The sequence below is a fragment of the Equus caballus genome, chromosome 3 (assembly GCF_041296265.1).
Source record: "Equus caballus isolate H_3958 breed thoroughbred chromosome 3, TB-T2T, whole genome shotgun sequence".
NCBI lineage: Eukaryota > Metazoa > Chordata > Mammalia > Perissodactyla > Equidae > Equus > Equus caballus.
Genome location: NC_091686.1, coordinates 31,840,895 through 31,862,790, shown reverse-complemented (window position 1 = coordinate 31,862,790; position 21,896 = coordinate 31,840,895). Strand labels below are relative to the sequence as shown.

The 21,896-nt window shown below is 54.8% G+C and overlaps 1 protein-coding gene across 3 annotated transcripts; it reads right to left on the bottom strand.

The window, feature by feature from the left end:
- Window positions 1-100: 100 nt before the first annotated feature.
- Window positions 101-21,538, bottom strand: KLHL36 (kelch like family member 36). 3 transcript variants are annotated; one of them, XM_070262120.1, is made up of 6 exons: window positions 13,677-15,088; window positions 13,084-13,587; window positions 11,093-11,171; window positions 5,588-6,661; window positions 3,360-3,517; window positions 101-843 (listed from the first exon to the last, which is right to left on the bottom strand). In XM_070262120.1, the coding sequence occupies exons 1-6, from the start codon at window positions 13,970-13,972 to the stop codon at window positions 288-290; spliced, it is 2,667 nt and encodes an 888-aa protein (XP_070118221.1). In that variant the 5' UTR covers window positions 13,973-15,088; the 3' UTR covers window positions 101-287. The 3 variants fall into 3 exon arrangements, with proteins under 3 accessions (XP_070118221.1, XP_001502396.1, XP_023493193.2); XM_001502346.7 differs by lacking the exons at window positions 13,084-13,587; window positions 13,677-15,088 and adding an exon at window positions 21,321-21,538; XM_023637425.2 differs by lacking the exon at window positions 13,084-13,587.
- Between the last annotated feature and the right edge of the window lie 358 nt (window positions 21,539-21,896).

The window sequence follows — 21,896 nt, the reverse complement described above, 5'->3', positions numbered from 1 at the left end:
GGCACCCACGGGGACTCGTAATGTGGCAAGAAGGCTGCACAGACAGAAGGGGACAGCTCCTGCCTGGGCCCAGGTTTAATTACTCGAGCAAGATAATATGTAAAGTTATATAGAATATTTAATCGGTTACTGTGATATCATAGAAATACCAAGAATCATAAAAGTAAAAAAAGCTGCTAAGAAGTACGGGAGGGTTCCAGGGTTCTACGAAGGCGCTGCTGGTCTACAGACACTCTGGGAGCTGGCGGTGGGGACGAGGTCGGGGCCGCGGCCAGGCGCGGGCGGGGTCACTGGCCCCGGTCCTGGGGCCTCTTGCCCTTGCCCTTCTTCTTCTTGTCCTCCAGCCGCGGCTTCAGGGCGCACACGCAGGCCGACACGCCGGCGATGGCCTTGGGCAGGTCGGTGCCTCGGCTCCACCTGTCCTTCTCGCGGTCGTACACCTGCACCGTCTTGGAGAAGGCCGTGTTCTCCCAGCTGTAGCCGCCCAGGATGTAGATGCGGCCCTCCCACACGGCCACGCCCGACTCGCTGTTGGCGTGCAGCAGCGGCGCCACGCGGGTCCACTGGTTGCACTGCGGGCTGTAGGCCTCGACGCCCAGCACGTCGAAGCGTTCCATGGACTCGATGCTGTCGTCGCTGCCCCCGATGGAGTAGATGCTGTCCTCCAGGCTGCACATGCTGTGCCAGCCGCGCGCCGTGGTCATGGGCCGCCGCTCCTCCCACACGTCCGTCCGGTGGTCGTAGCACAGCAGGTTCTTGCGGTAGGGGCCGATCTGGTAGTCGTGGCCCCCGGAGATGTACACGAAGTCTTTGTAGATGGTGCCTGCGTGGCCGTACGTGAACCTGCGGAGAGACAGACAGACGGATGGACGGACGGAGACGGAGAGGGAGCTCAGCGCCCTGCCGGGCTGAACCTCCACGAGCTGGGGCCTCCGTTTTCTCCTCTACAAAATGAGGACAACCTGCCCACGGGGCGGTGAAGATTTGAGAGTATAATGCAGGGAGCAGGGACCCCGTGCACACGTCACAGAAGGCAGCTGTCGCTGGACAGGAAGAAGCAGGCAGACTGCTGGGTGAGAACCCCAGCTCGGCCCCTCTGTTTCCCCATCTGAGAAGAGCGGATAGGGGCCGCCCCGTGGCCGAGTGGTTAAGTTTGTGCGCTCCGCCTTCGGTGGCCCAGGGTTTTGCCAGTTCAGATCCTGGGCGCGGACATGGCACCATTCATCAAGCCACATTGAGGTGGCGTCCCACATGCCACAACTAGAAGGACCCACAGCTACAAATGTGCAACTATGTACTGGGGGGGTTGGGGGAGACAAAGCAAGGAAAAAAAAATACTGAAAAAAAAAAAAAGAAGAGCAGATAATCACAAGACTGTGATCCTTCCTGTAAAAACTGAAAACAACAACGTGCTATCGAGGCACAAATATGGACCCGATCAGATTACACACCTGACGGGGAAGCGAAATCGAGTGCAATTCCAACTACGTGACATTTGGGAAAAGTCGAGACGATGGGGACAGTAACGGACCAGCGGCTGCCAGCGGTTGGGACTAGGAGGGCAGGGAGGAGTGCGCAGAACACACGGAATTCTTACAGTGGGGAAACTATTCTGTCCGCCACCGTGATGGTAGACACAGGACATTATACATTTGTCGAAACCACGGAATGTACAACACAGAAGGAACCCTAAAGCACACCGTGGGCCTTAGTTAATGACAGTGTGTCAACTCTGGGGCATCAGTTGGAACAAATGTATTGCGCTATGCACTATGGCAAGATGTTAAAAATAGAGAATGTGTGTGCTTGGGGGAGAGGGCACGTGGGAACTCTGTACTTTCCGCTCAATTTTCTGTAAACCTAGAATTGCTCTAAGAAATGAAGCCTCTATAAAGACAAAGAAGAAAAACACAAAACGAAGCACGAAGGTGAAACAAAAAGGGAACAATGTCACAAAATTCAGGACAGCGGCTCCCGGCAGGAGGCGGGTGGATGGGAGAGAAAGGATTGGGGTGACCCAGCGTCGGAGAGACGGGAGCACCGCTCAGCGTCCTGGCTCCCAGGCTGGGCTGTGGGTTCACGGCGGTCCCGTTATACAAACAGGTCAATGAATGAACAAAGTGTAAGTCAATGAAATAAATGTGGGGCCTGCACGCAGTAAGGAGGACAGCCTCGTGGATTATGTTTATTCCAACTCTGTACACTGAAGGCCCACTGAGAAAGAAAAAGCAGTAATCAGGTGGTTGCAGGCTTAGAGGTGCACGAAGCACACAGCAGCCCAGAGAGACAACGGCAGCAGACGCTCTCAGCACTGTTATCAGGCCTCACTTCTCCCTCTGTAAAACGGGACGGTAAATAAAGCCCCTAACCCTACCGAGACCACACGACCTGCCCTGTTCATCCTGGCTTGGACGATAAATTAGACAGGCGCCAACCTCCACCCCACAGGTTACTGAGATGTCCAGGGACTCGTCACATGAAGCACCCGGCCCGGAGGTGGCAGGTAGTAATCAGCAGCTACGATCATGGATGTCAGATTGATCACAGGTGCCCGGTGTTACTCCCCGGGCGTCTGGGGACCTCCATCAAAGTGACGGGGGCCTGGAGGAGCTGGGGTTCACACCCAAAGGCTAACCTCTACAGTCTCCTAACTCCCAGGGACAAAATCCCCGAGACGCCTGAACACGCTCCACACGAGCCTGGTTCAGAAAGGGTGCTTTGCAGCTTCATCGACAGGGAGCCGGTGAAACGGAGGGCATGCCCTTTCTGCTAAACCTGTGCTATAATCAGTGCTCAACAAACGCACGCCTCAACGCCGGGAGACTGAAGAGAATGAGGAGGGCCGGGAGGCCTGGAGCATCTCCTGGGCGCTGGGTGCCGTGTGGGGTCTCCTAAGTGGTCCGTCCTTCCTCCTGACAACCCTTGCGGCAGGGGCTCTCAGCGTGCCCGCTTTACAGACGAGGAACAGAGACAGCGGGGTGAAGACGCATGCTGGTGTCAGAGATCTGGTACTGATGCCCCCACCTCTCTGAACAACTCCTGCCCAAACTCAGAGAGATTTCAGGTGAAGCCCTCAGTGTCTGAACTTCATACTCCCTGAGACTCAGGAAGCAAACCGACTTGGAAACTGAGGGACGCTTGCCTAGCGGCAGAGCTGACACGTGCACCCAGACGGCGCAGAACAGGAGCCCTGATGTGTCACCAGCAGACCCTCCGCCCCTCGGGGTCTCCCGACCGCTATTTACAAGCGGGGAGATTCTTTCCGGAATTGGAGGCCGGGCCATCCAGGAGGTGACGCGCACTGAACCGTAACCCAAGTTGCCACGTTTGAAGAGTCCGCCACAAAACGCCCCAATCACCTTGGCAGGCCGGCCACGTAGGACCAGGAGTCGGTCTTGGGGCTGTAAGTCTCAACCGAAGAGAGAGCTCCGTTCTCGTTCCGGCCCCCGACGGCCACCAGCATGTCGTCCACGGAGGCCAGGTAGAAATCCACGCGGCGCTGGTTCATGGAGGCCACCTGCGGAGGCGAGACACTCGTACCTTCCCTTCCCCATCCCGGACAGCGTCAACATCTGCACCGAGTCCCCAGAAGTGCTCTAGGGGACACGCGGCCCGGGAAGGCCAGGCGGTGGTTGGGTGAGTTTGGGGGAAGGGAGTCAAACTGGAAGAAAGAAGGGTTTCTCGGGTGGGACTTCTCAGAGCCCCCAAGAACCCCTCCGACATCGCAAACTCCCAAGAGAGGGATGGAGAACATGGTTCCCCAAACTTGTCTGGCCACGTGGCCGACCTTGTGGACTCAAATTCTGCAGGACACACAGTCAGTTCACAATTGCTGATTTCGTGGTTTCCTGGAATAAAAATTCATCTTTCCTCTCGCCGCGCCCCCTCCCCCGTTCAGATATTTTTTAAATTAACACTGATTGCCAGCTGTGTTAACAGGCAGAAGGTGGCACTCAACGGGAAATTAAAAAGCAGAAGAGTCAACTCTTTTTTTAAATAACCCAAGCAGAACACACAAACGGAGTCCCAAGGGAGACCCTACATTCAGGCTGCCACTGCTACAAAAACTTTGGAGGACGGGCTCCAAGGCTGGGAGCCTCTTCCTGGTGGCAAGACGGGCACCGTGGTGGGTAGTTTTAGATTTTTTTTTTTTGAGGAAGATTAGCCCTTAGCTAGCTGCTGCCAATCCTCCTCTTCTTGCTGAGGAAGACTGGCCCTGAGCTAACATCCATGCCCATCTTCCTCCACTTTATACGTGGGACGTCTGCCACAGCATGGCTTTTGCCAAGTGGTGCCGTGTCTGTACCCGGGATCCGAACCGGTGAACCCCGGGCCACCGAGAAGTGGAACGTACGCACTTAACTGCTGCGCCACCGGGCTGGCCCCTAGTTTTAGATTTTTCAGAATAAAACTGAAAGGTCATTGGAATCTGTTCTGAGTTTTGAGCTCAGAAAAACACCGAGTTAAGTAAAAACACTGAGGTGTAAATATAAAGACTGAGACCGGGGCCGGCCCCGTGGCCGAGGTTAAGTTCACGTGCTCCACTTTGTCAGCCCAGCGTTCCACCGGTTCGGATCTTGGGCGCAGACCTGGCACCGCCACCAGGCCACGCTGAGGCGGCATCCCACATGCCACAACTAGAAGGACCTACAACTAGAATATACAAGTATGCACTGGGGGGCTTTGGGGAGAAGAAGAAGAAAAAAAATAATAAAGTAACACTTTCATTAAAAAAAAAGAAGACTGAGACCAGCTTTCGTGGGTGGGGGCCTGGAGAGGCGTCCGTGGGAGAAGGGAACGCCTTCCCTACCCAGGTGCTTGCCACTCAAAGTGAGCTACAATCCCCCTGACACTGGAAGGTCAATGTCCCCCAACCCATTTGCAGAAGGGGAAGCTGAAATTCAGAGAGGGCAAGGAACCAGTCTGAAATCCCCAGCGATTCAGCCAAGTTGGGATGTGAAGTCAGGTCTAACACAAAGACCCACACTCTTCCCAGAATTAGGCCGCCACACTGGCCAGAGGGCCATAATTCCTACCGGGCGTGAACATCGTAGCTTCCTTAACTAGCTCCAAACCTTTCCAAAAGAGGAGCTTGGCGGAGAGTCTAAGACGGGAAGACTGTTGGAAGTGTGGGTCAAATCTCTAGACGGGAGCTATCCATTATGGTAGTCACTAGCCTCGTGTGGCCATTTACACTCTAGTGTAAACTAGTTAAAAATGAAATAAAATAGAAAATTCCGTCCCACTGGCCACATTTCAAGGGCTCAATCACCACATCTGGCTGGTGGCTACTGTACTGGGCAGTGCACACGTAGAATATTTCTATTGGCGCAGAAAGTTCTATTGGAGAGCGCTGCTCTGGACAACGGCTGACCCTGCAGGAGGCAGACGGCCAGCCCTCACGGCCCCGAGCCAGGGTCTGGGTGTGGGGGAGGGTGGGAATTACATGGCTCATCGGTTTATCGTCACATCTCGTTCAGAAGCGGGACCCCAATTCAAGGTCTGAGAGAAGGGAGGGGCAGTCGAGGCTTGGTTAAGGAGATGGAAAGCCCTCAAGAGTAAAGAAATAATCTGGCTTTAGTCTCACCTTGATCCACTGTTTACAGCGGGGGTCATACCTATAAAGAAGATTGGACGCTGCATCCCCTCCGTTGTCCCGTGAGAAGCTGCCGCCGGCGATGAAGATGAACCCCCCCAGCACGGCGACACAGTGGTGGCTCCGCCGGGCCGGCAGGGGCGTCTCCTTGACCCACTGCTCGCTCTTGGCGTCCAGGTAGCAGGTGTCGTCGCTGAGCTCCAGACACCGCTCTGAGACCTCGCCGCCCACAAACAGCAGGCGCTCCTCGTTGGTGCGGAGCGCCGTGCGCTTGGTCTGCATGACCGGCTGGGCCGCCAGGCTGTTGTGGTAGCGCACGGCCTCCTCGATGAAGCCCTCGCAGTTGGCCTCCCGCGGCAGCAGCGAGCACACGGCCGGCTTGACGCGGTGCAGCAGGTCGTTCTTGGGGATGAGCGGGAAGTGGATGTTCTCCAGCACCTGGTGGGCGTGCGCCTCGCGCTCGGGCTGCTGCGTGAGCCACTGCAGGGCGGCCTGCAGGAGGTCGTGCTCGCACTCGCGCTGCACCTCGCTGCTGCTCAGGTACACGCACAGCTTCTGCATGGAGATGTTCTGCAGGAAGTCGGGCGTGAAGGACAGCGTGCCGAAGTGGCTCAGGATGAAGCCGTCGATGAAGGCGTCGAGCCGCTTGAGGCTGTAGATGGAGGCCAGCTCCTGGAGGTACAGGTAGTTGTCCTCGCTCACCTCCTGCTCCAGGTACTGGCAGCAGAAGTCCACCACGGTCCAGATCTGCAGCAGGTGGGCCGTCTCCAGGATGTAGTCGATGTTGCCGCCGTCCAGGGCCAGCTCCCCGCCGTACAGGAAGTCCACCACGGCCTTGAGGCCGATGTAGGACGCGCCAATCAGCTCCACCTCCTTCTGGAAAGCCTCGCGCATGCCGATGGTGAACATGGAGTTGAAGTAGTCACTGCACACGGCCAGCAGGTTGCGGTGCGCCGGCACACGCTGCTCGTCGGCCACCAGGACGATGTCGCAGAAGAGGCCGCGGAGGCGTTGCTCGTTCAGCCGCTGCAGCACGGTGTTCGAGTGGTCGGCCCAGCGGTACACCTGCGGCAGAGAGCGCACGTCAGGGCTCTGCGGTCACCGGGCTGCGGAGGGGAGCACGCCCACCCGCCCCACGGCCATGGGTCCTGGAACCAATGCGCATCACGACTGGCATTTAACTACAGTGGCACGAGAGAACAGGAAATTAGGGTGTTTCTCTGTGTGTGTATGTATCGCAGGTTCCCTTCCTTCCTTATCAACACAATTCCTAAAACCTTTCTCTCTTTCCCTCTCTCTTCTCCTTCCTTCCTTCTCTATAAATAGAATTCCTAAGTTTTCTTTCTTCCCCCCCTCCCCCTCTATCTTTCTTATTGTGGGTCACGAGCGAACAGGTTTGAAAAATGCTGTGGGAGAAGCTGCTCGGGGCGGAGCCTCCCAGGTCGGACAGACTCTGGGTTTGAATCCCAGATCTGCCACCTACGAGCTGGACGGGTGTGGGGTAAGTGGTGAGAATTCCACGGGTCACAAGTGGGGCTGAGGGTATTTACCACTCCGGTTCAAGGAGTTAATGAGACAGGACGTGGCAATGAGCTGGAGAAACGTTAGCTGTTGTGATCGTCAGTGCCCACCGAGGCTGGTGCTGAGAAGACGGCTTTCTCAGTGTCTTAGAAAGCGCTTGGCACATGGTCATGCTACAGAGACCTCATTTCTACTGATCGGTTGAGGGATGTGGCAGGTCCCGAAGACTCAGCAATGTATCCAGACTAAGTTGCTCTGGGCATCCGTCTTTCAGAAAGGTGGCTTCACCAGCCACCACCAGGGCTAAAGGAAATAGCTTGCATGTCAAAGGCAGGAAGGCCATCTCTTCTCGGGGGCGTACATGTACCGTGTGCCATGCTGTGCACTCTTTCCTTCGAGCAGCACAAAAACCTTGCACGGGAACGCCTGTTATTATGTTATTATTAATATCATCTTTTAGGTTTGTTAATAGTCGCTTTATGTACTTGGTGCTTCTGTGTTGGGTGCATAGACGAAAACTGAGGTTCGGAGACTAACAGTGATGGAGGGGCAGGGCTGAGATGTGAACACAGGTCTGATTCCAGACCCAAACCTTTAGTCACCATGCTACCCTGGAATCAACAAGTCAATTAATATGAATAATTAATCCGAACTAAACTCAATAAATTCAGGTTGGCAGACATTCACGGAGTGCTACACGCCCGCCACGTGCTTTTGAGGATATGCAGACACGTCAGACCGAGACGACAGTTTCTAAGTCTCGGAGGACTAGTCACGCATGAGGCATTAAGGAAACCACACACCGCTTTATTCATTCGCCAGAAAATCGGAAAATTCAACAGAGGGAAAAACAGACCATTCAGAACTGTCAGCAAGCAGCTGGTCTACTTGGGGGCGACTGAGGGAAAGGGCCGGCCAGGCGTTAAGGCTGAAAAGCAGAAATGGAGAAAGGGAAGAGGGAGTGAGGGCCTGGTTAGCAGGTGGGAGCAGCTGTGCGACTGGCTTACAAGTCCCGCAATTCTTACAGGTGACTTCTCGACATGCGTCCTACAGGTGTGGCTTTCATCTCTTTCTTCCCCTCCAGATGTGCTCTTCACTGCCTCCGACATGTTTGTAAACGGGGGACTGTATTCCCCTGCGCTCCTGCCTCGGCCGGCCAATTCCAACGTCAGTCGCTCCATCTGTATTACAGGCGCGGGCGATGTCCTCATGAGGACACCAGATGTGACCTGAAGCTTCCTTCCCTCCCAAGTTGGGAGAGCCAGGCTCTGTGCTCCTCCATCACAGGGTGGCTCCTCACAGGCCCACTCATGGGCATCTCCATCTGTTCTGGTTACTCACAGAGAGAGCCAAGGCTGGCTGGTTTTGGTTTCTAATTAAGCAGGGATGGTCTGGGCTCCGACACACACTGGCTCGGAGGTCCTCTCGGGTGTGGACTGAAGGAAGGAAACTAAAAAGCACCACAGCACCTCTAGAGTGATAGGAAAGGCTTAGTGTCCTGGGAGAAGCAGGTGAGGGGCGTCAGGTGGGCTGTCTGCCCACCCTGGGCCCCCGGTTGTCTCTAAGCTGGTGTGTATGCTGGTACTATACACTTAAAGGGGGGGCACGTATGACCCCAGCCTGCGGAGTAAAAAGGGAAAGAAGCCCGGGGGCAGGGACCAGGGAAAGCCGCAGACAACAGCTGCCGAGGGAGCCATCTGCTCCCGTGAGGCAGGGCAGGGAAAAAGGCTGCCGCTGTTTCTAAAACTGGGTCTCCACGCTAAGCAGGCACGTTCCATTTTTTACCGGGGTCTCGGGCACAGCCCGTTTCTGGTTATTTGATAGTTGTAGCCAGAGAGACGAGAACTTTCAAAAAGCAGACAAGTGTGAGTTCCCGATTTTAAAGGGACGTCAGTAATGGAGTGGCAGCACTTCTCATAACTGAGAAGCCCCGATCCCCAACATTCTCTGATGGTATTAACCCTGTTCATTCCCGCATTTCCTATTTTGGTGCCTTACTCAGAGGCGAGGTGGCTGAAGATGCGCAGGGACTCAGGTGCCAACCCTGGACAGGAGGCGGCAGGTCTGGGGTATTTCATGTGAAAAAAGAATGCAGCATCAAAATGGATCAACCCATCTTAGAACCGATGAACCAACAGGGGCCGTCACACAATGGAAGACTCCATCGCACTGAGAAGGAACAAGTTCCCACCACGGGTGGCAAGTGGGGTGGAGCTCAGAAGCGCAATGAGGAGTGACAGGAGCAGGTACCACCCTCTGAGTCCATTTACAGCAAGTTTAGGGCAGCGAAGCTGTGGTGCTGGAAGCTGGGAGAATGGCTCTCTTGACTGGAGGGGTTGGTAATGCTCTTTAATTTATTTGGGTGCTGGCTACATGGAAAATAAGGGTACACTTATGATTTGGGCACTTTTTTAATATAAAACGTTAGGAATTGGGGCTGGCCTGGTGGCATAATGGTTAATTCAGCGGCCTGGGGTTTGTGAGTTCGGATCCCAGCCACAGACTGACACACCACTCATCAAGTCATGCTGTGGCAGCATCCCACATCCAAAAAACAGAGGAAGACTGGCAACATATGTTAGCTCAGGGCCAATCTTCCTCAGCAAAAAAAAAAAGAAAGAAAAAAGGGAAATGTTTGGAACCTAAATATAATCAGCCAAGGGAGAGAGCACCCTATTCCTAAAACCTTTGATTCAGAAAGAAACAAGCGCAGTATCTGGCTGTAAGGGACAAAGATTTCTAGTGCTATCAAACTTAGAAAGCTACACTGTCTCTGCAGGCAAGCTCTGAAACAAAGCCCCTTTGAGACGGCAGCAAGACCTCTGCGGGCCTTCACGGCGGATAAAGCTGGGCTTGGCAAGAGCCTCCTCAGTAACTAGAATGGAAACAGGAGACCATTTCTCAGGAGAACCAAGCTCTCCTGAAAATCACATCCCATTTCTCTTTCATGCACATCTGTAGAATCCCATTCTCTCTTTTTTTTTTCCCTCAAATCTACAGGCTGCTCACAACCCCCTTCATCTAAAGTGGTATTTTTCAATCTTCTTTTCCAATCCTCTTTTAAGATATTTTTTCCTAATAGCCCCTCATGAACTTTTAACACCACATATGTTCTGTATGTCTGGGCAAGTACGTATGTACAGCGTGCTTTAGACATAAAGAGAGTAAAATTCTTTCTGCACCCCCACGAACCAGCATCACCCCCCTGGGGGCAATATCGGCCCCATTGAGAATGCATGATCTAAGGTAAGCATAAAATTTAATCTCGAAAAGGGGCCAATTTTAAAGAAAACAGGGTGTTATTAATATTTATAAAGAGACAGGTGTAAACGGGGACCACTCCGCGATTCGGTCCCCCGATCCTCATCGATAGCAGCTTCGGGGACAGACGCTGCTCTGAGTCCCCCGAGGCGTAGGTTTCCAGCGCCCGCTCTCAGATTTTAATTTAGCAGGCCTGGGGTGGCGCCCGGCAGACGTGTTTCTAATGAGACAGCTCCTCCACGCCTTCTCTCAGGGAGCTTCTGATGCAGCCAGTGCGACACAGGCTGGTGGCCTGGCCCTGGGGAACCCACCCTCGCTGGCTCTCAGGGTCCCAGAAAGTAAGGACTCTGGGCCTCTAACACCCAGGGACACAACGTATCACCCCCGCCATACGGTCGGGCGCTGGCTTCTCAACGGACACATCCTTGGAGCTTTGGAGCCCCCAAGTGTGGACGGAAATCCCATGGCCTTTATCCCGCCCCATCACCTCTTGGGGTTGAGGCGCAGAATAAACGAGCCAAGCTGTGTCTCTACCCTCCCTCGCACCCCAGCTCTCTCTGACTCCTGGCCCGATGTCTATCTCTTCTCATCATTAAGGAGACTAACAGCGCCACCAAGAACACAAAATCGGCCAGCACGTGAAGAATGAGCTCATCAGAAAAACGTCACACGTCCGAGGCAACATGCACAGGGGGTGGGCGACCACACACAGACCTTTGAAGACTCGCTGATCTTGTATGGCCGAGACACTCGCGTCTGCCGGCTTCCCTCCATCGCGAAAGGGGCTGCAGCCCTGTGACAAGAAGACGGTTTCTGATTATGCAGTAACAACTCGCGGTCATTCATTAATTGCAGGCTCTGCTGGCAGATGTCACTGACAACAAGAGCAAAAACAGTCACATGAAGGAAAAGAGGGAGGGAAACCAGCATACGACAAAGAACTCTTCTGCACTGTGAGTTGAAAACATCAAGTCGTTAGAATCAGAACATTTAACAAGTGTTCCTCTGTCACCTAAAAGCCGACCTCATGTCTCTTAGCCCATCTCCTACAAATACCTACTTTTTGATGCTTGATCTCAACGAGGCCTTTGGGCCAGATCAAGGTTCTAAGGACGATGGTTATCATTTCAGAGCCCAGACTGCAACCCTGGATCCAAGCTAAAGGACCCTCACGAGCTAGCCCCACAGGCTGATGTCACTGATCCCATTTTGCAGATGAGGATGTTGAGATCAAGGACACAAAGCTGGCCAGTGGCCAGGAATCAAAGCTGGGCCCCTCACCGTGACGCTCTGCTGCTCGGGGGCCCAGTCTTCTTTGAGACTATCTTACTTTCTAAATACCATGATGAAGGGAAGGATGTGGTGCACTGATGTCTACCCAGTACAGAACGTTCTAGACAAACGGCACTGTCTGAAGGGCTCTCCTGTGTCTTGACTGACTTAATCCCCACAACAACTCCATGAGGCCAGCACTATCATCATCCTGTTTACGGAGGAGGAAGCTGACAGCCGCGAGGGGAAGTAACTTGCCCAGCGTCCCCTAGTTAGGAAGACGCGGCAGCGCTGGGATTCCAACCCCGGGTGGCTTCCGCGCTCTCGACCCCTCGGCTTGTCTGCCCGGCCTTAAAAATAAAAAAGCCCGCAGGCAGGAAACCTCTGATGGGTTTTATGCCCCACCTGGAATATTTGGTATAAACTTGAACAAACATGTTACGCTTTCTAGACCTCACGGTGGCATCTATGCAATGGGCTGGTGTATCAGATGTTAAGCTTTCTTCCGGCTTTCAAATGCCAAGCATCAAGCCAGGTTGTGGGGGAGCACACAGAGGAAGGTCGAGGCCAGCAACAGGGGCACAAGTCACATCCTGGGACTGCAGGTTTAAGGAGGAATGTCCCACCCCCTAGCTGAGATCAGAAGATCAATTTGTTACCTATTGAACAAACAGGCTTTGCTAATAAGGAACAACGTGACAAAAAGTCATTACTGTTTCAAAACTGGAGACAGCATTCCCACGGGAGCAATAAATTCGGGCACACTCCATCCTGTCCAGCTCCCGGGGGAAGGAAGGGACAACTAGATTTCTCTTGACAAACTAGCAACTTTGTGACAAAGACCAGTTGTCAGCCCTGTCCCAAGTGCCCCCTCGGGGAAGGGAAGGAAAACAGCATTCATGCCCTGCCTGCTGCACAGCCCTGACGTCCTTGCTTCCCCTTCACCCTCTGAGACAGGTGCCACCATCACTTCTGACACCCGGGCTCCGGCGGCAGAGGGGCCCACCCAAGGTCACACAACAGAGAGCAGCTGGCCCCTCTCTCCACCCCCGCGGGCAGCCAGCCAGGGCTCAGTCGGCCCTCGGGGCTCAAGGCTGTCTTTTCTAGGCCAAGATTTCTAGAGAGAGTTTTCTCTGGCGGAGGCGCCCTTTTGTCTCCGGGCAAGTGGTTTGGGGCCGAGTTCCACGGGAGTGTTGGGCGTCAGCTGCCTCCCGTGCTGCCCGGGAGCAGGTGAGGGGGTCACGGCCATCCCCAGGGCCTGTGCGCGGAAAGTCTTTGAGTAAACGCGGGAACCGAGGCCGCGTCCGGACAGGAGGGTCCCCAGAGAGCTCCTCTCCTCCTCCTCCCCCAGGCTTCGACCCCGAACCCGCCCGAGCTCCGCGCTCGGGGAAACACAACGGTGCCCAGACGGACACGGGGCCCGCAGCACTCACCCGTCCCGGGGCTGGCCGGCTGGGTCTCCGGGGACGCCGCTGTCGCTCGCTCGGACCCGGCAGCCCCTGGCGGAACCGCAGGCGCAACGGCCGCCGGGCAGCTCGAGACGGCGGCGAGGAGCGGCGGGGGCTGCGCCCGGACACCTCCCCTGGCCGCGCGGGCACCTGCGGCGCGGCTCGGAGGGACGCGGCCGGACGCTCGGGGCAAGCTGGCGCCCGGAGAGCGCGCGGGGGCCCGGGGCGCGGAGGCCCACCTGCAGGGCGCGCGGGGGGCCCGGGCGGGGGCGCGGAGGCCCACCTGCAGGGCGCGCGGGGGGCCCTGGGCGCGGAGGCCCACCTGCAGGGCGCGCGGGGGCCCGGGCGGGGGCGCGGAGGCCCACCTGCAGGGCGCGCGGGGGCCCGGGCGGGGCCGCGGAGGCCCACCTGCAGGGCGCGCGGGGGCCCGGGCGGGGGCGCGGAGGCCCACCTGCAGGGCGCGCGGGGGCCCGGGGCGCGGAGGCCCAACTGCAGGGCGCGCGGGGGCCCGGGGCGCGGAGGCCCACCTGCAGGGCGCGCGGGGGTCCCGGGCGCGGGGCCGGGGCGCGGAGGCCCACCTGCAGGGCGCGCTAGCGGCGCGGCGCTGGGGGCCCCGGCGGAGGGGCCGGACGGGCGCGGCGGGTGGGGCGGCGGGGCGCGGGCGCCGGGGCCCCGGGGCCGGCCGGGTGCGCGGCCATGGCTCCGCCAGGAAGTGCGAGGCCGAGGGCGGAGGCGCGCGCGGCCAATGGCGGCGGCCCGGAGGCGGGGGCTCCGTGGCGCCGGGGCGGGGCCTGCGCCGTGCGGGCCGAGGGGCGCAGGGTGGACCCCATCGGCTCGCGCCCCACGACGGCCCCGTCCCGCCCGGCAGGGGCATGCCCCAGCGCGCATCGCCAAGTGCCTGCTGGTGTCCCCCGCCGTCCCAGGCGCGGCGACACGGCGTGGACGGGACAGGCAAGGTCCCGGCCGAGGGGACGGACAAGCTTGCGGGGACCTGAGTCCTGGGAGGGGCATCGCCATGGCCTCTTTGCTCCCTCACCTCCTTCCAGTCTTAGCTCGATCGGGCCCTGCGTTCACCCCACGGTGAGGCCTTCACAGACCCCTCTATTTAAACTCACATCTCTTCTCTCTTCACCCCACTTCCTGCTTTACGCTTCACAGTAGCTCTTGCCACTGTCTAATACTCTAAATAATTTATGCGTTTGGTTTACTGTCTCGCTCCCCCACTAGAAACCCTCCAGGGCAGGGTTTATTGTCGGTTTTATTCCTGGCTGGGCCCTCAGGGCTGGCACACAATAGGCGTTCATTAAATATTTGTGGAATGAATGAATTTAACCTTCACCGATCAGTCTATCAATTGTCAAACTTATCTCATGCTATAAGATGGATGGACCTTGAAAACATGCTGAATGAAAGAAGCCAGACACAAAAAGACACATAGTATATGATTCCATTCATATGAAGTGTCCAGAATAGGCAGATCCATAGAGACAGAAAGCAGATTGTGGTTGCCAGGGGCCAGGGGAAGAGGGGGTTTGGGGGTATGTGGCTGTTAAAGAATAAGGGATTTCTTTTGGGGGTGGTGAAAACGTCCTGAAATTAGATAGTATTGATGATTGCATAACACAGTGAATATACTAAAAATCAATGGATTGTGCCATTTAAAAGGGCTGGCCCCGTGGCCGAGTGGTTAAGTTTGTGTGCCCCACTTCGGTGGCCCAGGGTTTCGCTGGTTCGGATCCTGGGCGGGGACATGGCACCGCTCATCAGGCCATGCTGAGGCGGCGTCCCATAGGCCACAACTAGAAGGACCCACAACTAGAATATACAACTACGTACTGGGGGGCTTTGGGGAGAAGAAGAAGAAGAAGAAGATTGGCAACAGATGTCAGCTCAGGTGCCAGTCTTAAAAAGAAATGAATAAAATAAAAGGGTGAATTGATAGTATGTGAATTATATCTCAATAAAGCTGTTTCAACATCAAAACCAAATAAAAAACTTCTCTCTCTCCTGTTTTTCTAGTCTCTGTCTCCTCTGGAAAGGAGTCAGAGCATCTTTCAAGTTTGCGTAAGCAGGGCTAGACGCAGCCCCTGAAGGTGGGCCAGAAGAGAAGGCAAAATAGGGGTGGGGAGTCAGCATGACCAGGCGCATCCTCAAGGCCGTTCTATATTCTTCTGTTCTAGACACAACACTCCACTTGGGCCCCTTCCGTCAGGTCGTGGCCCCTGAGCAGCCTGGTCCCGGCTCTGTCCCACCCTTGCCATAGCACCTCTCACCAGCGGCTGCCACCTGGGGGTGTGTGGAGGGCTGGGTCTCAGTCACCTCTGATGCAAAGTAAGGATGCAGAAGGATTTGTGCAGTGATCGAATGACTGCGTTCTCAGCCTTACTGGTGGGGGAGATTAGCATGGGGGAGTAAGCTCCATGCTCTCTTCTGAGGGAGCTCCGCCACCCGAGCTCAGTTTCCTGGTCTGTGAAATGGGGTCAATAAGAGCCTCTGGTCTCCCTGGCCTTCTCATTCGTAGTTCAGTCCACTACCCACTCACACCCTGCTTTTCTCCCTGAAAAGCATTACATTTATAGGCCTTTATTTTAAAAAAATTTTTTGTGACTGGAATTCGTATTAAATATCATTAATTTGTTCAGAAACCAAAGTATAGAAAGGGTCTTTTTAAATTAAAGGGAGTCAGAGTAAAACCAGCCTTGAAACTCCCTCGAGGGCCCTTTCAATGATGTTCTCACTGCCCGGATTGCTGACGCTCCATCTCTCTCCCCTTCTCTATGGGGACAAATACACGTTCACCCTTCAGTACTTTCCTCAGCATCATCTTTGCTCCGAAGCCTTACTCGCTCATCTTCAGCCCTTCCTTGACCCATCTCCACCCCAACGAAGCTGATCCCACATCTGGCTCCATGTCTCTGTCTTGACAAGCGAATCTCTGCTCTTACGTGAATTCACACATGCCTTCATTCACTAATTCATGCAGCAGACTTTTAGAGAATTTCTACAATGTGCCAGGCACTGTGGTGGGGGCCGCGGATAGAAAGAAGAAACTTTCGGGGATTTTAAGGAGGGAGACAAACAAATAAATCAGTAATTACCGTATCATGGTTAGTTTTGTGCTCGGGTTATATTCAGAGTGCTGTGTGTGGGACGTATTCTTTTTTGTAGCTACAGTTAAAGAGTCTCTCTCTAGATAGATGGATATGGATATGGATAGAGATGGGTAGATATAGATAAAGTTATTTATTTGGATCTCTATGTATATATGAATATATCTATATCTATTGAGATTTAGCTATAGATGGCAGATATTAGATGTAGATAATAAATAGGTAGATATTTTATTTTAAGGGCCTGTAACTCGGCAGTGACATCTTAGGAGATGGACAACCTGCAGTAAGGGCTTGGGACACGCTCAGGAATCCACACGTGACCTTGAACTGGAAAATAAGCAGACGTGGCTCACTTGACTTCACCTAGTTTTCCCCAAGACCACTTCGTGAACTATCCTTTCACTTGTTTTTTTCTTTAAGGAACATTTTTCTCAAATTATAAAAGGGGTGCATGCTTAACTTGGGAAATAAAAGTCCGAAAGGAAAAATAAACCCCTTACTTCTGCCCCGTGCAAAAATAATAATTGTCAGTGTTGTCGTCTCTCCATCATGTTCCCTTATATAATTTCTTCACAGTAATACTGCCACCGCTTACGTACAGCTTACTACGTGCTAGACGTTGCTCTTAGCTCCCTGCATGTGTTAACTCGTTTCAGCTCCTCGACCCTTGGAGGGAGGTAGTATTACTTTCCCTGTTTACGGATGGGGAAACTGAGGCCCAAAGAAGTTAAATCACTTGCCCAAGGTCACAGAACCAGGCAGTTGGGCTCAAAGTCTGCAGCCTGCAGGCCTGCCCCTGCCCCCTGCCCTCTCCTGCCTCTGTGTCGTGATAAAGGGGATGCACCCGCTGTGCAGAGAACTCGGAAAGCACAAACACGCACGAAAGGGGAAAACGTCACCCGCCCGAGGAGAACAGCTGTCGGTACTTCGTGTCAATCGGCCCAGAATTTTCCCCATGCCTATATTTCCCACGCATCTACGCAGAGGCGGTCAGGTGATGTGGCCCCCTTGGTGACCACCATTTTTTACCCTTGAGTCTTTCCCATGTCAGTAAGTTTTCTTCCTCGATGTGATTTGAACGGCGGCATCCGATCCCCGGATTTGGTGTGTGTGTTTGACCCGCCATCACTGCTGGGCATCCGGCTGGTTGCACTCTGATAGACGGTGCCGGGTGAACACTCCTGCACACACAGCTTTGTGCCCATCTCTGAGGGTAAGGTGGAGTTGCTGGGTCAGAGGAGCGCACACTGGTAAGGCTCTAACCAAGCGCTCAAAGGCAGTGCTAGCGGGTGCCCCTGTCTGTGGCTCTGCACCTGTCACTTCTGAGACTCAGGCACTGCTAGGTGGAACCAGGGGTGGCTCCACAATTTGCAGGGTCCGGTGCAAAAGGAAGACGTGGGGCCCCTTGTTCGAAAAGCAGGACAAAAGCTTTCTCCTTTCTTCTGCGGTCTCCCTTGTGACCAGTCCTGGTGCTTTTTTTGCCTGTTTCATGCTGCTCCCTGGGCACAGGGATACTCATGGGACACACACAGACCCTCACAGGTGCCTGGGACCGTGTGATTTGGTGGGCAGGGTGCATGTGCCCAGGCCCCCATGGGGAGACGGTGATTGCTGGGCAGGGACGAGGGCGCAAGTGGCCAAGAACCATCCTGGGTGACCAGGGGGGTGAGAGGAGGTGGGACCCCATGTGACCCGAGGCTGCAAGACCCCCAGCACACGCTCCATTCTTCCATTCACTTTCGCTCCCACAACACAAATGCAAAAGACGAAATTATTAAGAATCTCAGGACAAACCCAGAGCATTAAACCCCAAGGGCAGGCCTGTCTGATGTGGGTCCCTGTGTGACTGTTGGCCCCAGATGGAATGACTGGAACTCTCACCAAAGAGGAACCTGAGAGGCTCACATTATTTCCATCCTCAATGCCTCAGTTCAAAAGCACATGTCACAGCAGAGTGCCCGTGCAAAAAGCACACCATCTGGACAGTCGGAATGGCCAAAGAAGGGCGGGGGAGGGGGCCTCGGTTAATCGTGGGTAACGCACCATAGCCCGATGGGTTGATGCGATATTATCCCCACTTTACAGATGAGGAGACTGAGGTTCTGACCTACTGCATGGCACATTGAATATCACACAGCTGGCAAGTGCAGGAACCAGGACGAGGGACCATGGCCACCATATGCCAGTGCCGAGTTAACCAGTTAACCAGCATGCTGGAAGCTTCCCCTGGCAGGGCTGCAAGCTGCTTTTCTTTGATGCTGCTGAGTTGGGTCTGATCTGCCTGGTGCCCAGGAGGTCTCGGCCAGCACTGAGGGGAGGCAGGGAGAGGTGTCAGCCAGGCCCCCCAGAATAGCTGGGCCTGGAATGGGCGGGACCCTGTGAGAACAGCTACTTGCAGCCAGCTCTCCCCAGCCAGGGAATTTCCAGGTTCCGGAGCCTCCTGGAGGAGGGAGGAGGAGGTGGGACCGGTTCTCTAAACACCCTGTTCTTCTCGCCAGAGGTTTGTTCTTGGCCAGCTTCCCTCCCGAAGGCTGAGTAATCTAGAAAAATCGCAGCCTGGCAAAAATGAGCGGGCCCAGGGGCCAACCCAGATCACGTCCACAGGCAGAATTCTTGGACCGCTCACTCCTCTAAGTTTGTAACTGTTTAGACCAGAGAACAAGAAGCAACAGATGCCTCCTGCGCACCAGACCAGCAAACGGGTGGAGCCATAGCAGGAGTCAGGCCCCAGTCCTTGGGTCGTCCTTAATCTCAGATTAAAGAAAAATTGCCACCTGCCATTCTCACCCCTCCCCCTTCCTCCTTCTCTCTCCTCCCCAATACTTTTCTCCCCAGCCCTGCCTGGATGGGAGCCCTGGCCTGGCTACTCCCCCAGCTGTGTGAACTGGACCAGCTACTTAGCTCTCTGCTGCCTCAGTTTCCCCACATCCAAATGGGATAGCACTTGCTTCTCTCTTGCAGTGTCGATGGAGAGTTACATGAATTAATACATGCCTACCGCTTCCAGCAGTGCCCAGTACATAAAGCTCCATGACTCCCGGCCTTTGCTGATGGTGCCTGACACGCTACCAGTTGGAGAGCTGTTCTCTGGCTGAAGGCTTGGCTTCCTGTTAAGATGGAGGTCGTTTGGAAATGGGCACTTTTCTACTAGTCATTTGTACTTTAGCATTCATCAGCTTCGGGCACTTGCTCAAGTTCCCCTGTGACTGGAGGGAAAGGACAGAGGTACGGAGGAGGGAGGGAAGCAGGTACAGGTATAGGATGGACGGGAGGAGGCTCCCTGTATGTCATGGTTTCACCTGGAGCAGACTGTCTTGGGGCCTGTCAGGTCAGAACCGCTGTCACCACTGACGTTCCTCACTAAGCTCGCGTTGCCCACCGCCTGACTCCTCCACACCACATCGGACCAACCATGTGCTTCTCTCTCTCTCTCTCTCTCTTTTTTTTTTCTTGAGGAAGATTGGCCCTGAGCTAACATCCATGACCATCTTCCTCTATTTTATATGTGGGATGCTGCCACAGCAGGGCATGATAAGCGGTGCATAGGTCTGTACCGGGCATCCAGACCGGCAAACCCTGGGAGAACACGAAGTTAACCACTGCGCCACTGGGCCGGCCCCCACCTGCTTCTCTTTTTGCCAAATGTTACAATGAGGGGCTTGCGATTTCAGAGTTGCAAACCGGGCTTGGGTCCGAGGCAGCAGGTAAGCCTGAGTGAGCCGTGTCTCTGGAATCTTCAAGTCTCTCCTGTGTAAAACTAGACGACATGGATAAAAGCCTTCACAGAATTGTTGGACACAAATGCAATTACTTGTCGGTTCGTTCACCGGTTACTGCCTGCCCTCCCCGATGAAATTCTTCTTTTTTTTTTTTTGAGGAAGATTAGCCCTGAGCTAACTACTGCCAGTCCTCCTCTTTTTGCTGAGGAAGACTGGCCCTGAGCTAACATCTGTGCCTGTCTTCCTCTACTTTATATGTGGGACGCCTCCCACAGCATGGCTTGCCAAGTGGTGCCACGTCCACACCCCGGGTCCATTGAGAACCCCGGGCCTCTGGGAAGCGGAATGTGCGCACTTAACTGCTGCGCCACCAGGCCGGCCCCTGAAATTCTAACTTAAAAGTCTCAGTGCCCTCGTATGCGACTGTGGAGGACCTGGGTCGTGTTCTCTGACTCCGGCATTTGGTGTCAGCCTTGGGTGGTCAAGCCCTCAGGCTGTAGAGCTATGCTATGCAAAACGGTCCCTACCGGCCAAATGTGGCCATTTCCATTTCAATCAGCTAAAATTACATAAAATGAAACATTGGCTTTCTCAGCTGCCCGAGCCACATTTCCAGTCCTCAGTGGCCACGTGAGGCTAGTGGCTGCCATGTTGGACAGCACAGATTGCAGAACATTTCCATCATTGCAGAAAGTTCCACAGAGTTCCTATGGCAGCACTTACTACACACCCAGCACTGCAGGACTTTGAGCAAGTTACTCATCTCCCTGAGCCTCAGTTTCCTCATCTGCAAAATGGGAGTTCATCTATTCAACATCAAATACTTCTTGAGTTCTGGCCATATGCCAGGTATTCCTTTAGGTGCTGGGGATATGGCACTGAACACAGGTAGACAAAATCATGGCCCCCAAGGAGCTGACCTTCTAGAAAACAGCACTCGTCTCCTAGAGCTGGTTTAAGGATTAAATGAAATAGAGCAGGAAAAGCATTTAATGTGGTGCCTGGCATGCTCTAGGTGCTTAATAAATGTCAGATGCTGTTTATCTGCCCAGCTCCCTTCTCCCACAGTCCTGTCACCTGGGATGGTAAACACATAACATACGTTCCCACACTTGCCATCCCGCACCCATGGCAGACATTGCTAATCAATCACAGCATACTTTCCCACTGAGCCCAGAGGTACCTATGGGATTCTCGGAGTAAAGTACCAGGCAGCACTCAGACACATTCCCTGAGAACTCACAGGCATCCTCTTCAGCATCACCTCTGAGTTCCCTACACACTGCCTGGCCCCCCATACCTGGATGCTGGGACCCCTTAGGTCCTGAGGAAGCTCTGACTCCAGCCCCAGGCCCCTCCTTTGGAGAAAGAGCGAACGCCCGGTCAGTACCTCGTCAGCTGAGTAGCTGGTCCTGTTCTGACCTCGTGCCAGGAGCTGGCTTCTTGCTGCGCTGCCTCTGGGAGTGGGATCTGGCTGTGATCTCACCAGGGCTGCCGGGGTCTCGAATCCTGTACCTCTCCTCTAGTCAAGAAAAATGGATTGTTTCTAGCCTGGGCAAACGGTCCTGGCCAAAAAGGGCTGAGTGAAGCCCGGCCCTGTGTCTGAGTGGGGGAGACAGACACGGGAACACGCAGTTGCAATCTGGTGAGATAAGGGGGCTGGCGGGGGCTGGCTGTGGCCGTGGGACCCAGGGGAGGGAGGAACACTGGAGCCCCGGGAGTCCGCTTCAGGAAGGAGGTGCCCATCCTGGACCGCCGTCTCCTCTATCAGCAGCCAGACCCTCGGAACTGCTTGTCCTAGCCCACTCTGTTCCCCAGGGCAGGGACTGACCAGGACGGCCGACCTGACTCAGCATGGCTGTCTTCTCTCTGGATCTTGTGTCATTTTGGTTTTGCTAGTTGCGTTCATTCAATCATTCACTCAGCACAGCATGCGGTAATGACACAGGGTATAAAGGGTCTGAGT